Source organism: Sebastes umbrosus, chromosome 6 (genome assembly GCF_015220745.1).
Source record: "Sebastes umbrosus isolate fSebUmb1 chromosome 6, fSebUmb1.pri, whole genome shotgun sequence".
Taxonomy (NCBI): domain Eukaryota; kingdom Metazoa; phylum Chordata; class Actinopteri; order Perciformes; family Sebastidae; genus Sebastes; species Sebastes umbrosus.
In genome coordinates, this window is record NC_051274.1 from 15,159,274 (window position 1) to 15,181,006 (window position 21,733).

The 21,733-nt window shown below is 38.5% G+C and overlaps 1 protein-coding gene across 5 annotated transcripts in view; it reads right to left on the reverse strand.

Moving 5' to 3' along the window:
• The window catches only part of dlgap4a (discs, large (Drosophila) homolog-associated protein 4a), a 105,563-nt gene that overhangs the window by 16,904 nt on the left and 66,926 nt on the right, over positions 1-21,733 (reverse strand). For 2 of the 5 annotated variants that reach the window (XM_037771669.1, XM_037771667.1), the window contains exons 2-6: positions 13,100-14,377; positions 11,411-11,646; positions 11,004-11,081; positions 10,307-10,454; positions 7,600-7,846 (exon numbers count right to left, since the gene is read on the reverse strand). In XM_037771669.1, coding sequence (XP_037627597.1) covers positions 7,600-7,846; positions 10,307-10,454; positions 11,004-11,081; positions 11,411-11,646; positions 13,100-14,308 — 1,918 coding nt within the window. In that variant the 5' untranslated portion in view covers positions 14,309-14,377. Of the gene's footprint in view, positions 1-7,599; positions 7,847-10,306; positions 10,455-11,003; positions 11,082-11,410; positions 11,647-13,087; positions 14,378-21,733 lie in introns of those variants that run through there. The other 3 variants (XM_037771671.1, XM_037771670.1, XM_037771672.1) reach the window with 2 other exon arrangements.

Sequence of the window (21,733 nt, forward strand, 5' to 3'; positions counted from 1 at the left end):
AGTGAGAGGAAGAGTGTGTAATACTGTGTAGGATGACTCACAGTCTATCCATGGTGATACACAGACACATCATGGCTTGTGCAATATGGTGAAGCTGGATACAATGAACACGCCTTGGCGACACAATGAAGCTCAAAGCCAGTGTTTGTGGTGATACCCAGCAGCCTGTTTTTCAAACTTTAAACAGATAGATAGATAGATAGATAGATAGATAGATAGATAGATAGATAGATAGATAGATAGATAGATAGATAGATAGATAGATAGATAGATAGATAGATAGATAGATAGGCAGTAAAAAAGTTAGTAGTGCAAAGTACAAAAAATATACCATATATAAAAATACAAGGAGATGAAGAAAACTGTTAAAACTGAATATAGTGCAGGGTAACAGCTGTGATACACAACTATTCAAAAAGTGAATATAGTGCAGAAGAGACTGTTAAAAATGTGTATAGTGCAGGGTAACTCCAGTAGCTTAGTCTATGAAAATGCACTGTGTGCATTATTATCTGTCCTGCAGACTGTCTTCCTTTATCCCCCCCCCCCCCCCCTCCCTAGAGAAGTGTTGTACAGTAACATGGGTTAATATGAAAAATACTCAGGAAGAGCTGAAATCTCCTAACCAATAAAAACAGTAGTCAGTAAGCATAGAAAAGGGACGTAGGTAATGTTAGTGTGAGTCATGTTACACTCCCTTTTGTGTGCACATCCTTTTCTTGTCATGTGGTCCTCATAAAAGTCAAGTGAAGTGTCCCAACTGCAAAGCACTACACAAGGCAGGAAGCTTATAAATTATTGATTGTGTCCTCAGGTCTTAACACATGGTAGCTAGAGCTACTGAATAAAAATGGCACATGAAACTGTGGAACCAAAAATAGGCACTGCAGTATGAGGTAAAAATATTTTTTTAGAAGGTAGGTTTCTAGACACTAGAAAGGAAAGTCTTTAAAACACTTTAATCAATAAAAACATTGTGTTCAAAGGGGTAGCTACTTTGACCTGATGAGAAGAAAAGCCCTGCAACGAGATACAAATCTGCAATCTGCAGTAGAAAGAGCTGTCAGTAAATGGACTGATCAGTGAAACTAAACGTGATTCATTGCTTCCTTCACATGCCACTGAGCTGTGTCACATGTTGAGCCTGGGGTTAAGAGAGAAATATCTTTTAAAGTTACTTCATTTGACAGCTAGAGATCACCTGATAAATAAGCTAAATAACCTTAATCTATCAGTCAGAAGCAATGTGAATTCACAAGATGTATCATGGGGTTTCTTTTTCTTGTTTTAATGATCTGTGTCAGTAAGTTATAACCTCTAACATCAATCTATTTGGTAAAGTTAGATAGCTTATATATACACACTGTATTAGCCAGTGCTAACTATGGGCTGTAATAGACGTGAAGGGTTTGGTTAGCCCAGGGGTCAGCAACCTTTACTATCAGAAGAGACATTTTAGGCAAAAATAATAAAAAAGAAATCTGTCTGGAGCTGCAAAACATTTGATCATTGTGATGAAGGTAACACAGTTTATAGTCTAAGTACATGGTATATAAGTCTAATGCAGTGAGGGCCAAAGTGCAAATGTACTAAGGAGTATTAGGGCCACATTGAGGGAAAAAACATCTGAGATTTCCAGAATAAAGTCATAATATCACGAGAAAAAAAGTCAGAAGTTTACGAGAATAAAGTCATAACTTTATGAGAAAAAAAAGAAAATAACACGTAAAATTACTACTTTATATTATGACTTTATTCTAATAATACTATGACTTTATTCTAATAATACTATGACTTTATTCTCGTAATATTATGACTTTATTCTAATAATACTATGACTTTATTCTAATAATACTATGACTTTATTCTCGTAATATTATGACTTTATTCTAATAATACTATGACTTTATTCTAATAATACTATGACTTTATTCTAATAATACTACGACTTTATTCTAATAATACTATGACTTTATTCTCGTAATATTATGACTTTATTCTAATAATACTATGACTTTATTCTAATAATACTATGACTTTATTCTAATAATACTATGACTTTATTCTCGTAATATTATGACTTTATTCTAATAATACTATGACTTTATTCTAATAATACTACGACTTTATTCTCGTAATATTATGACTTTATTCTAATAATACTATGACTTTATTCTAATAATATTATGACTTTATTCTAATAATACTATGACTTTATTCTAATAATACTATGACTTTATTCTCGTAATATTATGACTTTATTCTAATAATACTATGACTTTATTCTAATAATACTATGACTTTATTCTAATAATACTATGACTTTATTCTCGTAATATTATGACTTTATTCTAATAATACTATGACTTTATTCTAATAATACTATGACTTTATTCTAATAATACTACGACTTTATTCTCGTAATATTATGACTTTATTCTAATAATACTATGACTTTATTCTCGTAATATTATGACTTTATTCTAATAATACTACGACTTTATTCTCGTAATATTATGACTTTATTCTAATAATACTATGACTTTATTCTCGTAATATTATGACTTTATTCTCGTAATATTATGACTTTATTCTAATAATACTATGACTTTATTCTAATAATACTACAACTTTTATTCTCATAAACCTCTGACTTTATTCACATAATACTATGACTTTATTCACATAATATTATGACTTCATTCTAATAATATTATGACTTTATTCTAATAATACTATGACTTTATTATAATAATACTATGACTTTATTCTCGTAATATTATGACTTTATTCTAATAATACTATGACTTTATTCTCATAGTATTATGACTTTATTCTCATAGTATTATGACTTTATTCTCATAATCTCAGATGTATTTATTTCTCCTCAATGTGGCCCTGATACTCCATCATACCGTCGTACATTAGACCTACAACAATGATGAATAAAAATGAAAATATAAACAAAAAAACAGTTATTCATTTTCACTATTGTTTTAATAAACTCAGCCTTGGTACTGAGCTGTCTCCATACTCTGCTCCTGTTGACGCCTCAGCTCCTGTTAGCTGGTTGCTAGTAGCCAGTTAAGGCTCATCATGGTGAGATCTCACAGAGAAACGATAGCCGGAGGCTTTATATATATATATATACCTATATATAGAGAGAGAGAGGGAGTGGAGGAGAGACAACAAAGAGGAGCTGCTACCAGTCTAACAACAGCAACATTGAGTCTACCTGCCTCGCCTCGTATTAGAGGATTTCATCCCCCTTTCTTTCTTTCTTTCTTCCTCCACGTTAGCTAGCTAACACCACACCACCAGCATTAGCTCCTGTTAGCTCCTCGATGCTACACCGACAACAACTCAACATCAACGCCCAATCTAAGAGAAACAAACGATTCAATCTTACTGTATGGTGGTTAACTCGTAAAATCCTTATTTTCTGGTCATTCAGACAAGATGCAGACGGGCTTTACGGTGTCCTGACACTCACACTACGGTGCTAGTGAAGAAAAGGTTTGGTATACACGCCCTGCACGGCTAGGATTGGAGTCCACGTTTTTCTCTGCGAGCGATTGGTCAGGCCTGGTCCTCGGTGTAATCGAGCGTGGTCGTGATTGGTTGAGGTCTGTGTGTGTAACGTTGTTGGTGAGTGTCTCACTGAGTGTCTCAGTCAGTGTCTCAGTGATAGGTGCGTTTCATTTTGTCCCTGGCGCCGCGGGAAAGGACTCTATAGTCTCTGGACATAAAGCTCAGACATATTATATCCATTGTGAACCGCCTGTCTGCAAAACAATGGAGCTCTGGGTGAATTGAGGCGTTTCCAAATCCTCCCAGCATCACAATGAAACAGTCCTTTATGGTAATCCATACAAAAACAAAAAACCTCCTGAGTTACACAAAATCATGACATATTAGTATATATATATATATAAATATATTTCTCATTATTATTTTTAATTTACTTATTTTTCCTTTTTTTTTTTTTTTTTTTTTTTTTTGGTATATGTTTCATTTATGTTGCTATTGGATTTAATTAATTTATATGTATAAATGCTTCACAGTAAATGCATAGAATTAAAAACCTTGTACCACCTATATGTTAAATTGCAACTCTAGTCATACCAGTGTTATGTATTATTGCTTCACATGTCTAAATGCATTCAAAATGTATTTATTAAAAGTCTATATTTACATTACACTTATGCCTCACACAATGCACAAAGACTGTTATAATGAGCATTATAAAAAATAAATAAATAACTATCAGTCCGAGTTGAAGCAATGTGAATTCACAAGATGTATCATGGGTTTCTTCTTCATGGGCGCTTTAATGATCCGTGTCAGTAAGTTATAACCTCTAACATCAATCTATTTGGTAAAGTAAGATCTCTTATTTATACACACTGTATTAGCCAATGCTATCTACCGGCTGTAACAGACGTGGACGGGTTTGGTTAGCCTTAACTGTAATGTAATTGCAAAAAACAATGTAATTGTTTATGATTTTATTTATAATTTGTTTATACAATTATTTATTGGATTTTGTACAGAATACCAATAAAAGACTTTGAGCAAAAAAAAAAAAATCATGCCATATTATATTACAGAGCATGCCTCATAACCCCAAGGTTGCTAGTTAGATTCTTACTTGTGACCATTGTTACATGGTGTAATTCATACTGTGCAATATTTTCAGGTGGAATTGCATTTCATTCTCACTTTGCAATATCATTTTCCACTAGTGCAATTTTGTTAATAGTCTGTTTATTGTCAATACTGTATATACTGCTCCTATTTTTATACTTCATTCTATTTAAAAGGTTCATATTTTGTCACACTTTGTTTAGCTCTTTTTTTTTTTACTGTGTTAGCTGATGCATCTTGTTTTTTTCACTATCCCCTTTGCTGCTGTACACTGCGGGACTAATAAAGAAATATCTTATCTTATCTTATCTTATCTTATCTTATGTCATATCCCTCTCTCTCTCCCCAAATGATGTCCTCCCCATCACTGTCAACTGTCTCATAATATGCCCCCCCCCTCAAAAAAAATTACCAAAAGTAAAAATTCAAAAAAATCCTCTCAAATGTATGTCTGCAATGTAATTGTAATCTTTTGTAAATCGAATAAATATATTTCCAATTGCCAGTTAAAGATTATTAGGCCTACCATTAACTATAATAAATATACAGGTACTTCCTCCTAATAGTTCATGTTATTAATGATTTTAATCCATTTTTTTTTGCAAGGAACCAGTACATATCGTCCACTATAAATAAAGCAAATAACTGAAAACAACAGTTAGTATCAATAGATTATGTTAACAATAAATGTGCATTGTGTGAGGCATAAGTCTAATGTAAATATAGACTTTAAATATTTATGTTTTGAATGCATTTAGACATGTGAAGCAATAATACATAACACTGGTATGACTAGAGTTGCAATTTATCATATAGGTACCCCAGAAAGAATACTTGTGTCCATATAATTGGTTTATAGTTTGGTCATTATAATGTATATTAAAAATACGGTATGTGCACCAAAAAGGTTTAACATCAGACATATTTGGACTCTTGTAGAGGTTATCTCACATTACTTTTAATTTACAAAATGTAACTAGCCATATTCAATATTCTATTTTAATTTTTTAGATATATCTTCCAGCTTCAGGCCATGTTATTCAGTCATAAGAGACACAATTACACCCATCAGAAAAAAAAGCTTAAGAAGAATATCTAACATATTTTGTTTTTCATATAACCGGTATTCACTACATTCAAAGTGGATACTTCTAAGTCCAAATTATTGGCACTTAAACACAAAAGCAATCAATATAACTTGAGTGAGGCAGCTACGCCCTACGTTGAGTGATCACTGTATATTGACTGTAGACCAAACATATTGTGGTAAGTCTCACATTTCTTTCAAACCTAATACAATAAAAATATGATTCATTTTATGTTCCAACATTTGTGTGACTGCTCAAATCATTCTTTTCAACAAACACTAAACGTGCATTTTATGTAATCTACAATATAGAGATGCTCAATGGAGACATTATAAACTGAGTGTTGAAAACCAAACGGTTATCATTTGAAAAGGACGGATGGTTGGAAATTGGTCATGAATCAAACACTGAAAAACACACATTTGGTGGCAACTGAATGGAGTCAAACTTTTAAGTTGTACTGTTCACAATGGCTACGATTACATGGAAAATGTCTCACTTTTATGTTGCATTCATTTACTCATCGATTCAGAAGAGTGCTGTTGTTGCCCAGCTCTGTGTCCCTGTCACTGTATGAATATTTTTGACTTTTACTGATAGAGCCAGAGCACCTTGTAACCAAATATCCTTATTCAGACTGAAATGTAATAATTATTTTAATATCAACATTTCGCAAAAAACTATTTTCTACTATTTTTTACATCTCATGTGTCACACATTTTGTATTCCAGAGCTTTCTTCAGCTCAGAGATGATGATCCATAACAAAGCAAACCAATCAAGCAAGACACAACCCTGTTAATCTAAGATAAAACAAGGTGAAATTAAAGGGACTGTTTGTAACTTTCAGAAATGCTTGTTAACAGCGACACCTGTGGCCGTTAAGTCAACGAAAGTCAGCGTAGGGCTCGCGCTTGCTCGCTCTACATAGACATGAACGAGCATCGCTCAAAACAGTGAGACGCCACACATCAGCTAAAACCACAATATCACTCTATATTTCACCTGCTTGGCAGTAATGTTAGTTGATCAGACGAAGGTCTCTCCATGAATCACTGCTGATCCTAGTGTTGGCTTTTCCTGCTTCAGCCTCCGGGGCTGAAGCAGGAAGAGAAACGTTATCGTCTCTGACCGGGTCCCGGAGGGAGACACCGGCACCCGGTCGGAGACGATAACGGTTCTCGTTGCGGAGCCCCGTCACTTCACAAGACACGGAAAACCTCTGTTGGTCTGGAGGAGCTGCAGCATTTATTTCTGCACAAATGTCCACTGTACATTCACTAGATATTCTCAGAGCTAAACTAACTCTTCTGCAGTGTGTAGTGTAGTTTGTGTTGGAGTCTGAGTCTGAACAGCGCAGCCACACGCGAGCGTCCATATGCAAGCGCGCATGGACACCGACCCGGTGGATTTATATGTGTAAAAAGTTACAAACAGTACCTTTAATTTATTTTTTTTGGGAAAAGGAAACAAATGTCAAATATCTTCCATTGAGATAAACGAAACATTCTTTTCGGACCTGCCAACATTTTTAAAATGATTAATTCAAAATCATAATTATTTCTTTCAGGAAAAGCCATACTTTTATTTGGCACCTTTCTAAAAGCTCTGTGGACGTATTATTTTTTTAAAAACTATTCATCTATATATATATATATATACTGTATACTGTTTTGTAGGGAATTGAATATATATATATATATATTCAATTCCCTACAAAATGGTCAATTCGCTACAGTATTATGAAGCAGAGTAAATACTGTAGATGGATATTTGTTATTTAATGGCGAATAATTCCTCCCTTTTTGAAAAATCAACTAGACTATGTTTAGCTTTGTCCCAACCTTGTCCTCACTGGTACTCACTGGTGTTGGAGCTGTAGCTGTAGCCTATAGTGGTGGGTGGTGGTGAGTCGGAGTCCACAGAGGCCGTATCTTCATCCTGGGAGCAGCCTGCCTGGATGGCCCGCAGGTAGCTGTGGCTGCGCGACCGGAAGCACGTGGGCGCAGGCAGATCCAAAGCCTCCACTGCTTGCGATTCAGCCTCACAGTACGGTACTGAATGCCCACAGCCCTGCCCGTATACCTGAAAGAACGTGTGCAGACTCACACGCTGAGGGCAGAGGGCAGACTGAGAAACATGCATTTACCAGGTATATACTGTACCAAGTGGAAGAAGTATTCACACCTTTAAATTGAGTAAAAGTGCCAATACAACAATGCAAAAAAAAAAAAAATTACAAGTATTATCAGCAAAAAGTACTAATCCCACAGTAAAATCCCCCCTGTGACTGACATGTCATTATATATGACATTATTAGATTGTTAATAATGATGCACCAATGTGTAAGTAGTAGTTTTCTGTTGTAGCTGGTCGAGATGAAGCTAGTTTTAACTACTTTATAAAAAGAGAGGTAGTTAAGTGAAAATGACAAGGGGCTTCAACTACAGCACTGTTTTTTTTGTGAGGGATGACGAGTCAAAAAGGTAAGGGAAACACTCTAAAACACACAATGTTAATCTTTAACAATGCAATGTATTTTTTAAGCTTAATATTTGTTTTTCTTTATGTAAAATCTTATTCTGAAAGGTAACTAGTAACTATAGCTGTCAGGCATATGTGGTGGAGTATAAAGTTAGCATTTAAGTACAAGTACCTCTTAAACTTAAAGGGATAGTTTGGATGTTTTGAAGTGGGGTCGTATGAGATATTTATCCATAGTCAGTGTATTACCTATAGCAGATGACAGACAGCACATCCCCAGTTTGGAGAAACAGACAGGAGTACCAAGATGGAACCAAAGCAATGTACTGCTGTGGACGAGGCCGGCAGCAAAACATATTTTAATCACCTAAAAGAACGGCCCACCTTCAAAAATCAATATCAGTTTCATGTACGCTATATTTAGAATATTTTCAGCGGTTTACCTGCCATCAAAAAGCCCTTTCCGACGGGGAACTGAAGCAGTTGTATCCATCTATACTCTTGCAAAAGCCACCAGACTCCATTGAAAAAACCTGTAATTTTACAATTGAAGTTGCTGGTCTACCGCTGCCTCGACCAGCAACCTCTGTGTTCTGCGAGGAAAAATTACAGTTTTTTTCAATGGAGTCTGGCTGCTTTGGCGAGAGCATAGATAATGGCTTCAGTTCCCCATCGGAAACATAGACTGTATAGCTGTCTGACTGCAAGGTAAACCGGTGAAAATATTCGAAATGAACGTACACTTAAACTGATATTGATTTTTTTAGGTGGCTAAAATACAGTTTGCTGCCGGCCCCGTCCACAGCAGTACATTACTTTGCTTCTGTGCGGTAACTTCTGTCTGTTTCGGCGTGCCGAACGTCATCTACTGTAGGTAATACACTGACTATGGAGAAATACCTCATAAAACCCCACTTCAAAACACCCATACTAACCCTTTAATTGCAATTTTGAAATACTAGTACTTAACTTGAGTAAATGTACTTAGTTACTTTCCACCATTGTCTATACCTGTGAATTGACATGAGGGTCACTTTGGAATTTCAACTATGTATCAACAACTGTGGAATTAGTTATGTTTTGGAAAAATCGAATGGGCAAATGGTTTTTCACCTAAAAGCTGATACAAGGATGACTTTATTTTGTTCTTGGTGTACGGACAGCATAAAACAATATTTTGTTGCATGGTATGATTGAGTCAAAATAACTTTGCTTCAATATTTTTTTGCTGCATGTATTTGTCATTGTATCAAGGGAATAAGCGATGACACCCGGCACCATCTGAAAACGTTTGATCAAGCGACATAAAAAGAAGCAGAAACAGCCAGTAAAAGTATTTTTATGTTTGACATTTTAGTAGCAAATATGAGCCTGTCGTGGGTGGCGCATAAACATGAGTAATAATCCCTCAAGATAAACTCATTAGAAATGTTGTAGTTTAGTATCCACACATTCTTTACTCTGATTGACTTCACCGTCATCTTTCAGTAATATTATTATTTGATTAATGTAAAAGCTCCTATGTACAAGTAGAGACTGATACCATTGCTTCTTCTATAAAAGGATGTTTGCGTTAGTCTGGTGTGTGATTCTGCATCCCACTCCAATCCTGCTGATGAAGACGTACATCAAGTTCCCTCAGGTTTACACAGAGCCATATGTCCCACTTTGACATTCTGCAAACACTCTCAGCATCTCTTCTATTTCACCAGCTTATTCCCGGCTGGCTCATTCCTAGACCGTCTCAATAGACATTACATACACTTAAACTTTCTCTCACGGCAGATAAAGAATTGGAGAGCTGTGTCAATGTATTTTTCGCTTTTACTTTTCCTTTTTCTTTTAATGGGTCACTGGAGTCAACCCAAAATGATCTAATTAGCTGTTTTAAGAGATCTGAAATTTCATAAGGTATGAATATGTATATTATACCCTGAAAAACACATTGCTGTCATGGAAACATTGGCTGACTCTAATCTACAACACCTGAGTTAAACAGACACACATGAAGAAATGACCTTTACCAGACAAATAATAATAATGTGATACAGTAATAGCAACACACTTGATAAGATATAGGAGACATACCTGAGCGGCCGAGCCTCTGCCAAGTGTGCTAGAGCATTGGTTGAAATCACTGTTCCTGTAGCGTGGAGGCGCCTCCAACGGGCTCACCAGGCAGTCTAAGTTATCGAGGCTCCGATTAGTCGACAGTTCTTTCAGGGACGGCAGGGAGCTGTGGAAGCGGATGTGATAATCAGCCTCTCAGAAGTCAGAGACCGGAATAAGTGAGGGCTGTGTTTAATTGATGATATCCAGGAGAAGCTTTAAATCACACTCCAAAAAGTTCCCCTGGGTATTTTAAAATTAAATACTATCAAGATGTGCGGATAGTGATATGTGCTCGGGTTTAAAATAGCAGCGCAGAGGAAACAATGATTTATGAATCAAACTGATAAATATGAAATTGTCTTTCTGATTGATCTAGTAGTTTCCTCTGTTCTGGCCCTTTTGGCTCCTGGTGTTAGTTGTGTGCATAAGCAGCAGGGTGTGGTTGAGTGATTTCCATGGAAAATTGCATGTTATGAAATCAGGGCTTGAGGAAGCAGGCAGAAGTAAAGTACTAACACACCACTCAGGGTACCTGCAAGGTAAGAGATGGAACAGGGAGGCAGAGAGGAAAAGTACTGGGAAAGGTTAGCCAAAAAAAGGTGGTGGGTAGTGGTGGTAGGGCAAAGTGAGGGTGGGTGGAGGGCCACACTGCCTGCCTGTGGATGACACTGACCTCAGATGCTGCATAGAGCATGCACTCTGTAGTGGAGACCACAGATAATCCTCCCGCATGAGAGCGTAGCAACGAGGCCTGTCCGTGTGGATGTAGGAGTAAAACACATGGCAAAATGTTGTACCAATAAATCATTACATCTCTACCTCCATGACTAGCTTCTACGAGCTTGTTTTGACTAAGTTGCTGCTGCACATCCAGACAATTATTTGTGACAAGATGCTGCCACCTGCTGACTACCTTTGGGGACATAAGAAAAATATTTCTTCCCGCAATTTTCACAATAATTACCCGCTTATTTCTATTCCAATGAATGTAAAGTAAAATAGCACAACTATGGCAAAACAATGAGCATGATAACCAAGGTTATAATTTCAATATAGTGGATTTGATGCCGTGGGACTCACTTGCGTTGAGGTGGAGGAGGCTGCTGCTCACTCAGGGAGTGCTGGGTGGCCTTCAGGTAGCTCTGGCGACGGGCGGTGGCTTTGGGGGAAGGTTTGGGGCTTCCCTCTGAGTCCTCGCTGTCTTCTATGTCTCCCATCGCTTTCACATAGCTGCCACTGCGCATCCTTCGACAGGGGATCTCGGTTCCTCTGCCCCGGCCGCGACCCAGAGTTCCTGCCCAGTCACCCATTGGGACCTAGATGATGAAAACACATACATACTGTTGTGAGACTCCTACAGCATGTAATGCAGATATCTCAGGTGTATCCCTTAGACACTGTATGTATTTCATGGTTTGTATATAATTTTTAAAAATATATATTATTCTGGGCATGTGCAGCAATGGTACTTGAAAAAGAACATACGACTGTGATGAAAAGTATAAGAGTATAAACAGTGAGGATAAAGTATATCTATTTTATGAAGAAAAAATTGGGAGTGCTGCACTGCGGGTCAGGATACTCAGTGTTGGTAATGTTGAAGTATAAAACCAGGTGCTCTTCAAGGATGAGGCAAGAAGTCAAACAATAAAAAACAGTGACTGCTGAGCTTACTTTGAAAGGAAGTCCTTGGTATAGGATGGCAGTCTGGAAAACATCCAAGGCACTCCGATTGTGAATTAAAAATCCTTTATTGAAACATAGATAACATCAAGTTTGGTGGTTTGGTGAAAAGAGGTGTTCAATTTAAAATCTCATCAAGGAGTGTTGTGATCTGAGTCACATGACATGAGAAGGCTACCCACTTGGAACAACAACAAATATATATGTTAGCATATACTGTATATTAGTGAACCTGACTCACATGTAAACTGGCAAAAAAAAGGGGAATTGCAAGCTCGGCCAATAACTGTGAAAAAAAAAACAGTGTAAAAAGAAAAATAATGTGCTAATATTTATTATAATATTATAATAAAGGCAAAAAATAAAAATGAAATAAAATAAAAAAATATTATAAATGTGAGGAAGAAAAATAAGTAAAGACAAAAATAATAAATAACCAATGGTTTAAACCGAGTGCAACCGTATGGGGCTCAACAGTGTGACTTAATAATACTTGTCCAAAGTCTTAGCGACTGATAGACTTGTTAAGTCGAAACGTGTTTGTGTTTGAATAAAGGATTTTTAATTCACAATCGGAGTGCAATCAGGAGCTTGCGGTTCCCCTTTTTTTTTGCCAGTTTACATGTGAGTCAGGTTCACTAATATATATGCTAACATATATATTTGTTGTTGTTCCAAGTGAGTAGCATTCTTATGTCATGTGACTCAGATCACATGACTCCTTGATGAGATTTTAAATGAACACCTGTTTTCACCAAACCACCAAACTTGGTGTTATCCATGTTTCAATAAAGGATTTTTAAATCACAATCGGAGTGCCTCGAATGTTTTCCAGACTGCCATCCTATACCAAGGACTTCCTTTCAAAGTAAGCTCGACAGTCACTGTTTTTTATTGTTATATATCTTATCTTATTTTATCTTATATGATAAACAAAATAAGGGTGAAACTAATCAAATGATCAGGCGAATCTTTCAATGCTCAAAACTGATCAATAAAACCAACAAACTTCAGGGAAATTATATAAATGTCCATGCAAACTTACAAAGAAGGAGGATGAAGATGAATACTCACTGGCCCTCCTACCTGAAGGAACTGCTGCGCCAGGTCTTGGTGGCATGACTTTGATTTAAGCAGCGTCCTGTTAACTGTAGCAGAGCCCTTCTGCAACACTTGCCTGGCCTGGCTGAGGGTGAGAGTGGACCAGGAGCCCCTCTTCACCAGCATATCGTCCTTGCTTCCCCTGGTTCTCCCCTCCTCGTCCTTGGATCCTACCTGTGTCACCTGGCACGCCAGGAACTTGAGGTCGCTGCTGCTTTTCGAGGTCTTGAGAGTATGTGCAGAGATGGTGTTGTAGCCCTGTGGGATGTGTCTGGGAGGGGCCTGGCTGTCTGACACCGCTCTGCCAAGAGTCATCATGGTCAGCGGGTTGCGGTAACCTACAGCAATAGTGCCAGCTTTGGTAGTGTCAGTGTCCAGGGTGTCATCTGAGCTCCAGAGGCCTAGTGCGTTGGGCCTAGGTCTCTGCTTTGGCCCCTCAGTTTTAGCCCTGTCTTTACTCTTGCTCCTGCGTGTTGGTCTACCACCTTCTTCACCAGATCCTGTGGTGCCGGTCATTCCTCCAGCAGAGCGCCCGTTTATGCTGCCTTTGATTGCAGAGTTTTCCAGGGACTGGGACTTGGCAAAAAGTTTCTGCACAGAGTGCATCAGGTGGCGTATGCGTCCTGGGCTCTCGCTGCGTTGCTTCGACATGCGTCCCCTATGAAACTGCAGCGTGCTGAAGCCGTCGCGCTGCAGGGGCAGGTGCCTCTCTAGCTGATCCAAAAGGTTGGAGGGTAACCGATTCATCTTGGCTGCCGCTGCGGAGGAGATGGTGGCCGATCCACTGGTGATCATGGGAGCACCAGTAAGGCCCAGACCCAAGCCCATGCCCATAGACAAGGAGGAGGATAGCGCGCCCGGTCTGCCGCCCTGCCCAACTCCGCCACCACCGGCCATACAGGCCTGGGAGCAGTCGACCTGGTCAGCCTGGGAGGTGAAGTGCAGACGAGGGAAGGTGCTGCTGTTGGATATCTGGCTGAAAGGTAGCAGGCAGTCTGGGGTCATGGTGGTGGAGCTGGTGGGATTGTACTGGTGGAGATGGGGGTCCATGGTGCCATAGTGGTTTATGGTGGGGCTCAACAGAAAGGAGCTGTGAGGGTCAGAGGTCATAGGGCAGAGAGGCTTCTGTTGGCATCCCGCCGGTTCACACGAGTCAGAAAGGTGACGACTGCGGTTGGCTCCTAACCCTTTCATGGTGGCTGAGATGTCGTCCTTAGAACATGTCTCCAATCAGTACGGGTCTACTGACCTGAAGGGCTCATCCTGCAACGTGGAACGACAGAAATGATCTATTAAACATGTAATTCAAATAACTGCTAAGAAAGACTGGTGTTGCTATTTAGTAATGCATTCTGATAGTTGTGTGGAAGTATATTAAAATGAAACTTTTAAACACTTCTCGGCATATACATTTTAGTTATTTTCTCCGAGTAAACAGTTTTATCCTACTGTATTGGCAAATTATCTCAGGAATGTTTAATAAAAACAAGCCAGTTTGTCCCTTTACAGAGATTATAGTTAACAGTGCATAACAGTTAAACAGCCATTTGCGTATAATATAAAGACTCAGAGGGGGAGTTCTCCACATCAATACTTAAAGCTAATGAAAACATTAGAGTCAGCTCCCATTTAGAAGTGTTTCTCTCAGTGTGTCCTTGAGTTTTTTGCACAGTAATTGAGCTAAAAAAAGACATTATAGACTGTCTCTGCTTTGTGGCGCATTTCACAAAGGCAGCATAACACAGCCAGTAATGTGGAGAGCAGAGCCATTGTCCTCTACAGTGAGTTCTCTTATAAGTGGCTTAACACAGCAAACCACCAGGTGGAGCACCAGTAGCAGGTGCACAAAGGAAACTGGGGGAAAACACACACATAATATTTTCTTAATTTACATTTCCAAATAAATATGTCTAGGTTTAATAAATCATATGTGTTTAAAACAATCCCACTGCATGATAAAAATAGAACGAACGTGTTGTGATTGAAGTGGTTTGATTCTTAAAGCAAACAATGAACAATACATATGTTGTTTGATTTACTGTCTCCATCATCCTGCCACAAAACACATGGAGCCATAAGGATGAAAATCAAAAGACCAACAGACAGAAACACAGATAATTCTCACTGAAAAGGATGGCCTATTCAGTTTAATGCATGAACTGTTCCACCATGGCAGGCAACCAGACAGCCAGAGGCCCAATCTAAAGCACCACGGTGATGTACGGCCTGGAGCTCCTGCGTTGACAATGCATAGGAGAGCGATTCTGTGACTCACACATGTAAATGAGCTTTATATTTAAGGAGCGCTATTTGTTCCGAAGCAGGAAATGAATGCTCATTTCAACAAATCATTTTTTGGTGCTTTGCCATCCTCTCAAATGCACTAACTGTGGGATAAACTGTGATTCCTTTACTTTCTTACCACGGGGAACAATAAATCTCCCCTAATGCTCGCTGAAAAAAACTAAAGAATTCTGAGGCAAAAGCAAAATATTTCACAGACGTGTTTCAGTGGCATCGATGTTAGATACAAGCAGAAATAAATGCTGACTTCAATCTGATAAAATTTCACACAATTTTCCTGTTATTATTTACAGACTATGTATGTTTTCTAGGTCTGTCAATCGATTAAAATATTTAATGACAATTAATTGCATGATTGTCCATAGTTAATCGCAATTAATCACACATATTTTTATCTTTTCAAACATGCTGTAAAGGGAGATTTGCCAAGTATTTATACTCTTATCAACGTGGGAGTGGGCAAATATGCTTGCTTTATGCAAATGTATGTATATATTTATTATTGGATATCAATTAACAACACAAAACATTGACAAATGTTGTCCAGAAACCCTCACAGGTACTGCATTTAGCATAAAAAATCTGCTCAAATCATAACATGGCAAACTCAAGCCCAACAGGCAACAACAGCTGTCAGTGTGTCAGTGTGCTGACTTGACTATGACTTGCCCAAAACTGCATGTGATTATCATAAAGTGGGCATGTCTGTAAAGGGGAGACTCGTGGGTACCCATAGAACCCATTTTCATTCTCATATCTTGAGGTCAGAGGTCAAGGCACCCCTTTGAAAATGGCCAGTTTTTCTTCGCCAAAATGTAGCGTCAGTTTGCAGCGTTATTTAGCCTCCGTATCAACAAGCTATAGAATGACATTGGTACCATTGGTTCCTTTGGTTTTCTAGTTTCATATGATGCCAGTATCTCCCCTCTAGCTTTGAAACTGATTCTGCTACAACCAAAAAATCAAAGTTGCGTAAATGCGTTAAAGAAATTAGTGCCATTAAAATTAATTTACATTAATCACGTTAACTTTGACAGCCCTAATGTTTTTCGTTTTATTTTGTAGGAAGAGCTCCTCACCAGAGAGCTGACAGGGGATGACCGCTCTGACGTATAGCTATGGTCATTTTCTCACCGGTTGCCTGATATGAAGCTAAATCTCAGCCTCTTAGTCAATATACCGTACAGTTTCCATTGAGTCGATATGCCTTACAGTGTCCAATGCAGCCACAATAATTTATCATAATATATAACCCTTAATTTGTTTTTGTCATCTACTGTATATGATATATGTCTGCCATAAAGGGAAACGCGGTGGTCTGGCTAAGTGTCTCAGACAGTAAAGGAACACAATGAGGGAAACAAGAGATATTTAAGGGCGGCTGTCTCGTCTTCTTCCATCACAGGCAGACTCATTCTCAAAGCCCACTATGAACAGACCGTCATATTGCATCAAGGTTATAAAAACTCATAATTCACACAGCAGAAATCCATGCTGCATTAAATTCACTCCAACAGCTGCTGTCTGTATCACAGTGGAGTGACTCACTGATCAGTCAATGGTAAGAGCCCTCTCCCACAGCAAGCATGAAATCTTGCCCGGGAGCTGAATGTGGAACGTTAACTGCACACATTTTCATTCCGCTGTGTTGGTTTGCCACTTCTTACGTCTCTCTGACCTCCCATACACTCTCTACGGTGCGAGAGCAGCCACTTATCTGAGTCAGTGTTCCTGGACGGGCACAGCGGTGTGTGCTGACAAATACACCAGCGTTTTACAACGGCGCAGCCTGCTGTAATTCATCCACCCGAGCTGACTGTGGCCCTACGTGTTCACGTTCTTGTAGGCGCCACTGCTGACAAACTGACACACACCTACACGCTGACACACGCTGACACACGCATAAACGTGCTAAACCGCCCACCCACCCGTCCACGGCACCGACGAAACCCTGTCAAGTTGCTGAGCATCGCAGGGGCAAGATGAGAAAGAAATACTGTTCACAGTTCATGTGATTCTGTCACAGGTTCAGTGCATCTGTCTGTCTGCGTGATGGTGGCCAGCAGGCTTTTGCATAATTACAAGGTGAATGAATCCTTGGACTGCGTGTGATGTTAGCAAATATGTCTACGCTTCACACGCACACACCGTAGGGAAGTGCCTGTGGGAATTATCTCAGAGAATCTCGCACATTTTCGCTGAGTGACAGCAGCGTTTCGTCTCTTTCACCAGCAGCTACATGTGCAGCACACACATCATCAAAAGCGCAACCTCAAATGGTCTCATACGTAAGTGGTTGCAGTTGTAGTGCACTTATGTAACGTGGAGGGTGATGTTGCAGTTATTTGTGTATTCTGGTCCTGTAAGGGTCATTTAGAGGGTAGAAACTCATGCGAGCATTTTGGTTGATTGGTGTGTGTGAAGGTGATCTATGGAAAACCACAATCACCATTAACCATTATGGATAATGAGATTTTACCAGAGTCCTTACAGTGTCTCTATAATGAATATTTATGGAGCACATTACCAAAACACATCTTACTTAAACACCTTATAGTGCATGTTAAGATGTAAAACATATAAACAAAAAAGCATTGAACAAAAAAGACTGAAGAAGAAAAAGACACTAAACGTTTTTAATCTCTTGTTCAAACACATAGGAAATAATCTGATAAATGAATGTATGTGGATGTGAAACAGATATAATTCAGAATATATATTCATATACAATAAGCAGTTAGTTTGAATATTGTTTCAAAAATAAAGTAAATTGTTTAAGTATAATAACTACAGTATAAACTCCAGTTTTAGTTAGTTAGATATTTAACTATACTTTTCTAAATGTTTTGTCCATCTACTGTCTGCAACATAATTCTCCCAGTGACAAACCACAAAGCGGATAATGTCTTATTATAAGCTAGAGCAGATCAAAGAAGCGCTGCTTATTCCCCCTGCACTATACTACAACGTTAATGAGGTCTAAAGAACAAAACTGGATGGTTGATCCACTCGGGCCTTTAAAAAGCACAGTGATGTCTCAAGCTTTGAAAGTCGTTCTTATCCATAGTCAGTTTTTTTACCTACAGTAGATGACGGTCGGCACGCCCCCAGTTTGAAGAAACAGACAGGAGTAACGACATAGGAGCAAAGCGATGTACTGCTGTGGACGGGGCCGGCAGCAAAACATATTTTAGCCACCTAAAAGAAAGGCCCACCTAAAAAACTCAATATCCATTTAAGTGTACACTATAATTATAATATTTTCACCTCTTTATCTTGCCGTGAGACAACCCTTTTCGAACGGGAACTGAAGCCGTTATATATCATCTATGAGTCTGGTGGCTTTGAAGAGAGCATAGATAACGGCTTCAGTTTCCCATCGGAAAGAGCTGTCTGATGACGAGGTAAAACGGTAAAAATATTCTAAATATAGCGTACACAAACTGATTTTAGATTTTTTAAATATATTTTTGTAGGTGTTTAAAATATGTTTTGCTGCTGGCCCCGTCCACAGCAGTACATTGCTTTGCTCCCGTGCCGGTGCTCCTGTCAGTTTCTCCAACCTGGGGTCGTGCTGACCGTCATCTACTGTATGTCATACACTAACGTGGATAAGTACCTCATACAACCCCACTTCAAAACAGCCGAATTATCCTTTTAATATACGTAACATGGAAAACTTTCTTTTCCATGGAGAGTGAGTGTAAGTCACGGCTACCGTCACGGCTGAACTCAGGTATAAAAACAATAATTTTGAGTCGTGTTTCTGGCCACCTGAAAAATGTAAGTCCAATATTTTGCTCCTTGTACACAGTATCTGGCTCTCTAGCTGCTAAATGCTCCACTATGTTCACCAGCTAGTTGCTAGTAACTGTCTTTCTGTCCGTCTGTTTACTGTTTGGTGCTGGGCAGGTAGTGTACATCTGGCTATCAGAGCTTTTTTTGTTGAAAACAGCTGCCTGCTGCGACTGAAAACAATGCTATGAAAGCTATGACAGATAATCATCACTACCAGCAACTCCTTTCACATTACATGAAGTCATTTGATCCACTGTTAATATAAAAATAATGAATATGGCCACTTTAAATACCTACGAGCAAAATCATTTTATCCATGACATTTATAAAGCTATACCACAGGAGCTGCTGCTTAATATTAGGTGAGAGAGTGACGATTAACTGACTCCACATCTGTTTATTTTACTCTGAAATTTATGGTTTTCATTTAACCTTCTCTGTGAGATAGATAAAAGTGGTTTGGTGTTCTGATTCAGAGGTTAAAACCAATCTAAAACATTAAAGTGTGACCCATTATGTAAAGAGGTAATCAAATGAACATGGACAAATTGTGCAATTCTGCATATTCGTGTCTAAAGATACAGTATTTACTGACTCATACCTCAATGTCTAAAAATGTTAATCATATAGGGGTCCTGTGATGGTCAAACTACCCACTTATTTATTACAGTAAAGTAGTCCTATACTATATTATACTGGCTATTACTGTATACTGCGTATATGTGCTTCTGTGAGTGTCTGAGATCTGGGACTTGGCTCTTATACAAATGTGGCTGTCACATATTATTGTGCAAGAAAATCAAAGCCAGATGACAAACAATAAACATGCACAAATGTTATCGAGGCTGCAGCTTTGAATAATGTTCATTGTTAGAAGACGCTTGAGATTTTCTAAGTACCTTGCAGTTATGTAATGTTGTTTCTAGAGCTGGCACTGACAGGAGAAAAAATCCCAGGGGGAAAAATAATATTTATAGTAGCCTTTTGGCTATGCATCAAATTTTCAGCTGTCAAGGTAGAGATGTATTTGATAATTAGGGCACTCCTGGTGAACCGGTGGGACAAGCTTGAAATGTTGTCTGTTTCTGGGCAAGAATGTAAAATTGGGCATTGTATTTTTACTTCCTTCCTACTGCAGTGTCTGTGCATGCAATGTCCATGTTTGTCATTTGATCGCATTAAAAAGCTACATTCTGTTGAAAATAAAAAGCTGAAATGAATCATACGCAAGCCACAGAGCATTGATCAATTACAAAATCTAGTTCCTTTACATTAGTTTTCAAGATCACTGTGATTAACAACTTCTTTCAATGTCTTGAAAAAATTAATTTAATGTCAGTTCTTGAAAATATCAATAAAAAATGGACATGTATAGGTGTTGCTACATTAATACAAGCACATACAAAATAACTAATAAATATGGTATAATTGTAGGTTTAAAAAGAAAGAAAATAAATGCTGAGTTTCAAGTAGCCGTATACGGTAATTCAGCTATTCTCAACCCCTGGACCAGGGCCCACTGGTGGACCTCAGAGTGCCGTCTAGTGGGCCATGGAGGTACATCCAAATGGTAAGCTTAACCTCTTCAAAATCCGACGGTCGCTATTGTGTCTTTCAGAGGTTTTATCAGGCTCAGTTTTAAAACCAGAGTGACTGGTATATGAAACTAAAAAAACTTAAGGAATCCATTGGTCCGAACCATGTCATGCTAGCTCGTCGGGAAGAGCACTAAATAACGCTCCAAACTTAGGCTAAATTTGGTGAGGAAAAACTTGCATGGGCATTTTGAAAGGGGTCCCTTGACCTCTGACCTCAAGATATCTGAATGAAAATTGGTTCTATGGATACCCACGAGTCTCCCCTTTACAGACATGGCTAACATTCTCGGATTCAGTGCCACAAAATGGAACAATTTTTGAAACGAAAAAGTGAAACTCAAAAGCATTTGGTGAGAAAATAGGACCCTGAATACATTGGATTGATAATGGCAGGGAGTGATGGGTGAGGGTATGCTGAATATTTATGTGGGTCATTACAGCTGACAGTGGCATAACACATATTTATAGCCCTGTTTGTCATTTATTTGGGAAGGTGGTCCTCGGAATTATTTTTATTAATCAGAAGTGGGCCTCAATTTTCAAAAGGTTGAGAAACCCCTGATGTAGTTAGACTTCATTATTTGGAGTTGTTCACTAGTGCCACCATACAAGCATTGAGTTCATTAAATTAAAGAGAGGAGGGCAAAAATGTGAAAAAAATATATTTCTTTGCTACAGTAGTCTCTTTAATGATGCTTTAAGGGGGGAAAGAGAATAAAACACATAAAATGATATATTTTGGGATGATTTTACACAGAGGTGTAAAATCTAACAAATGGGGATGGAACTCTGAACATAAATGTACTTTGACAAAACAATCATCCTCACAGGGCCGGTGAAATCGACGCTACTTTGTCAAAAACCACCCTCATTGGCCCATTGGGAGGTGATGTCACGTAGCCCAATGCTGACATACAGC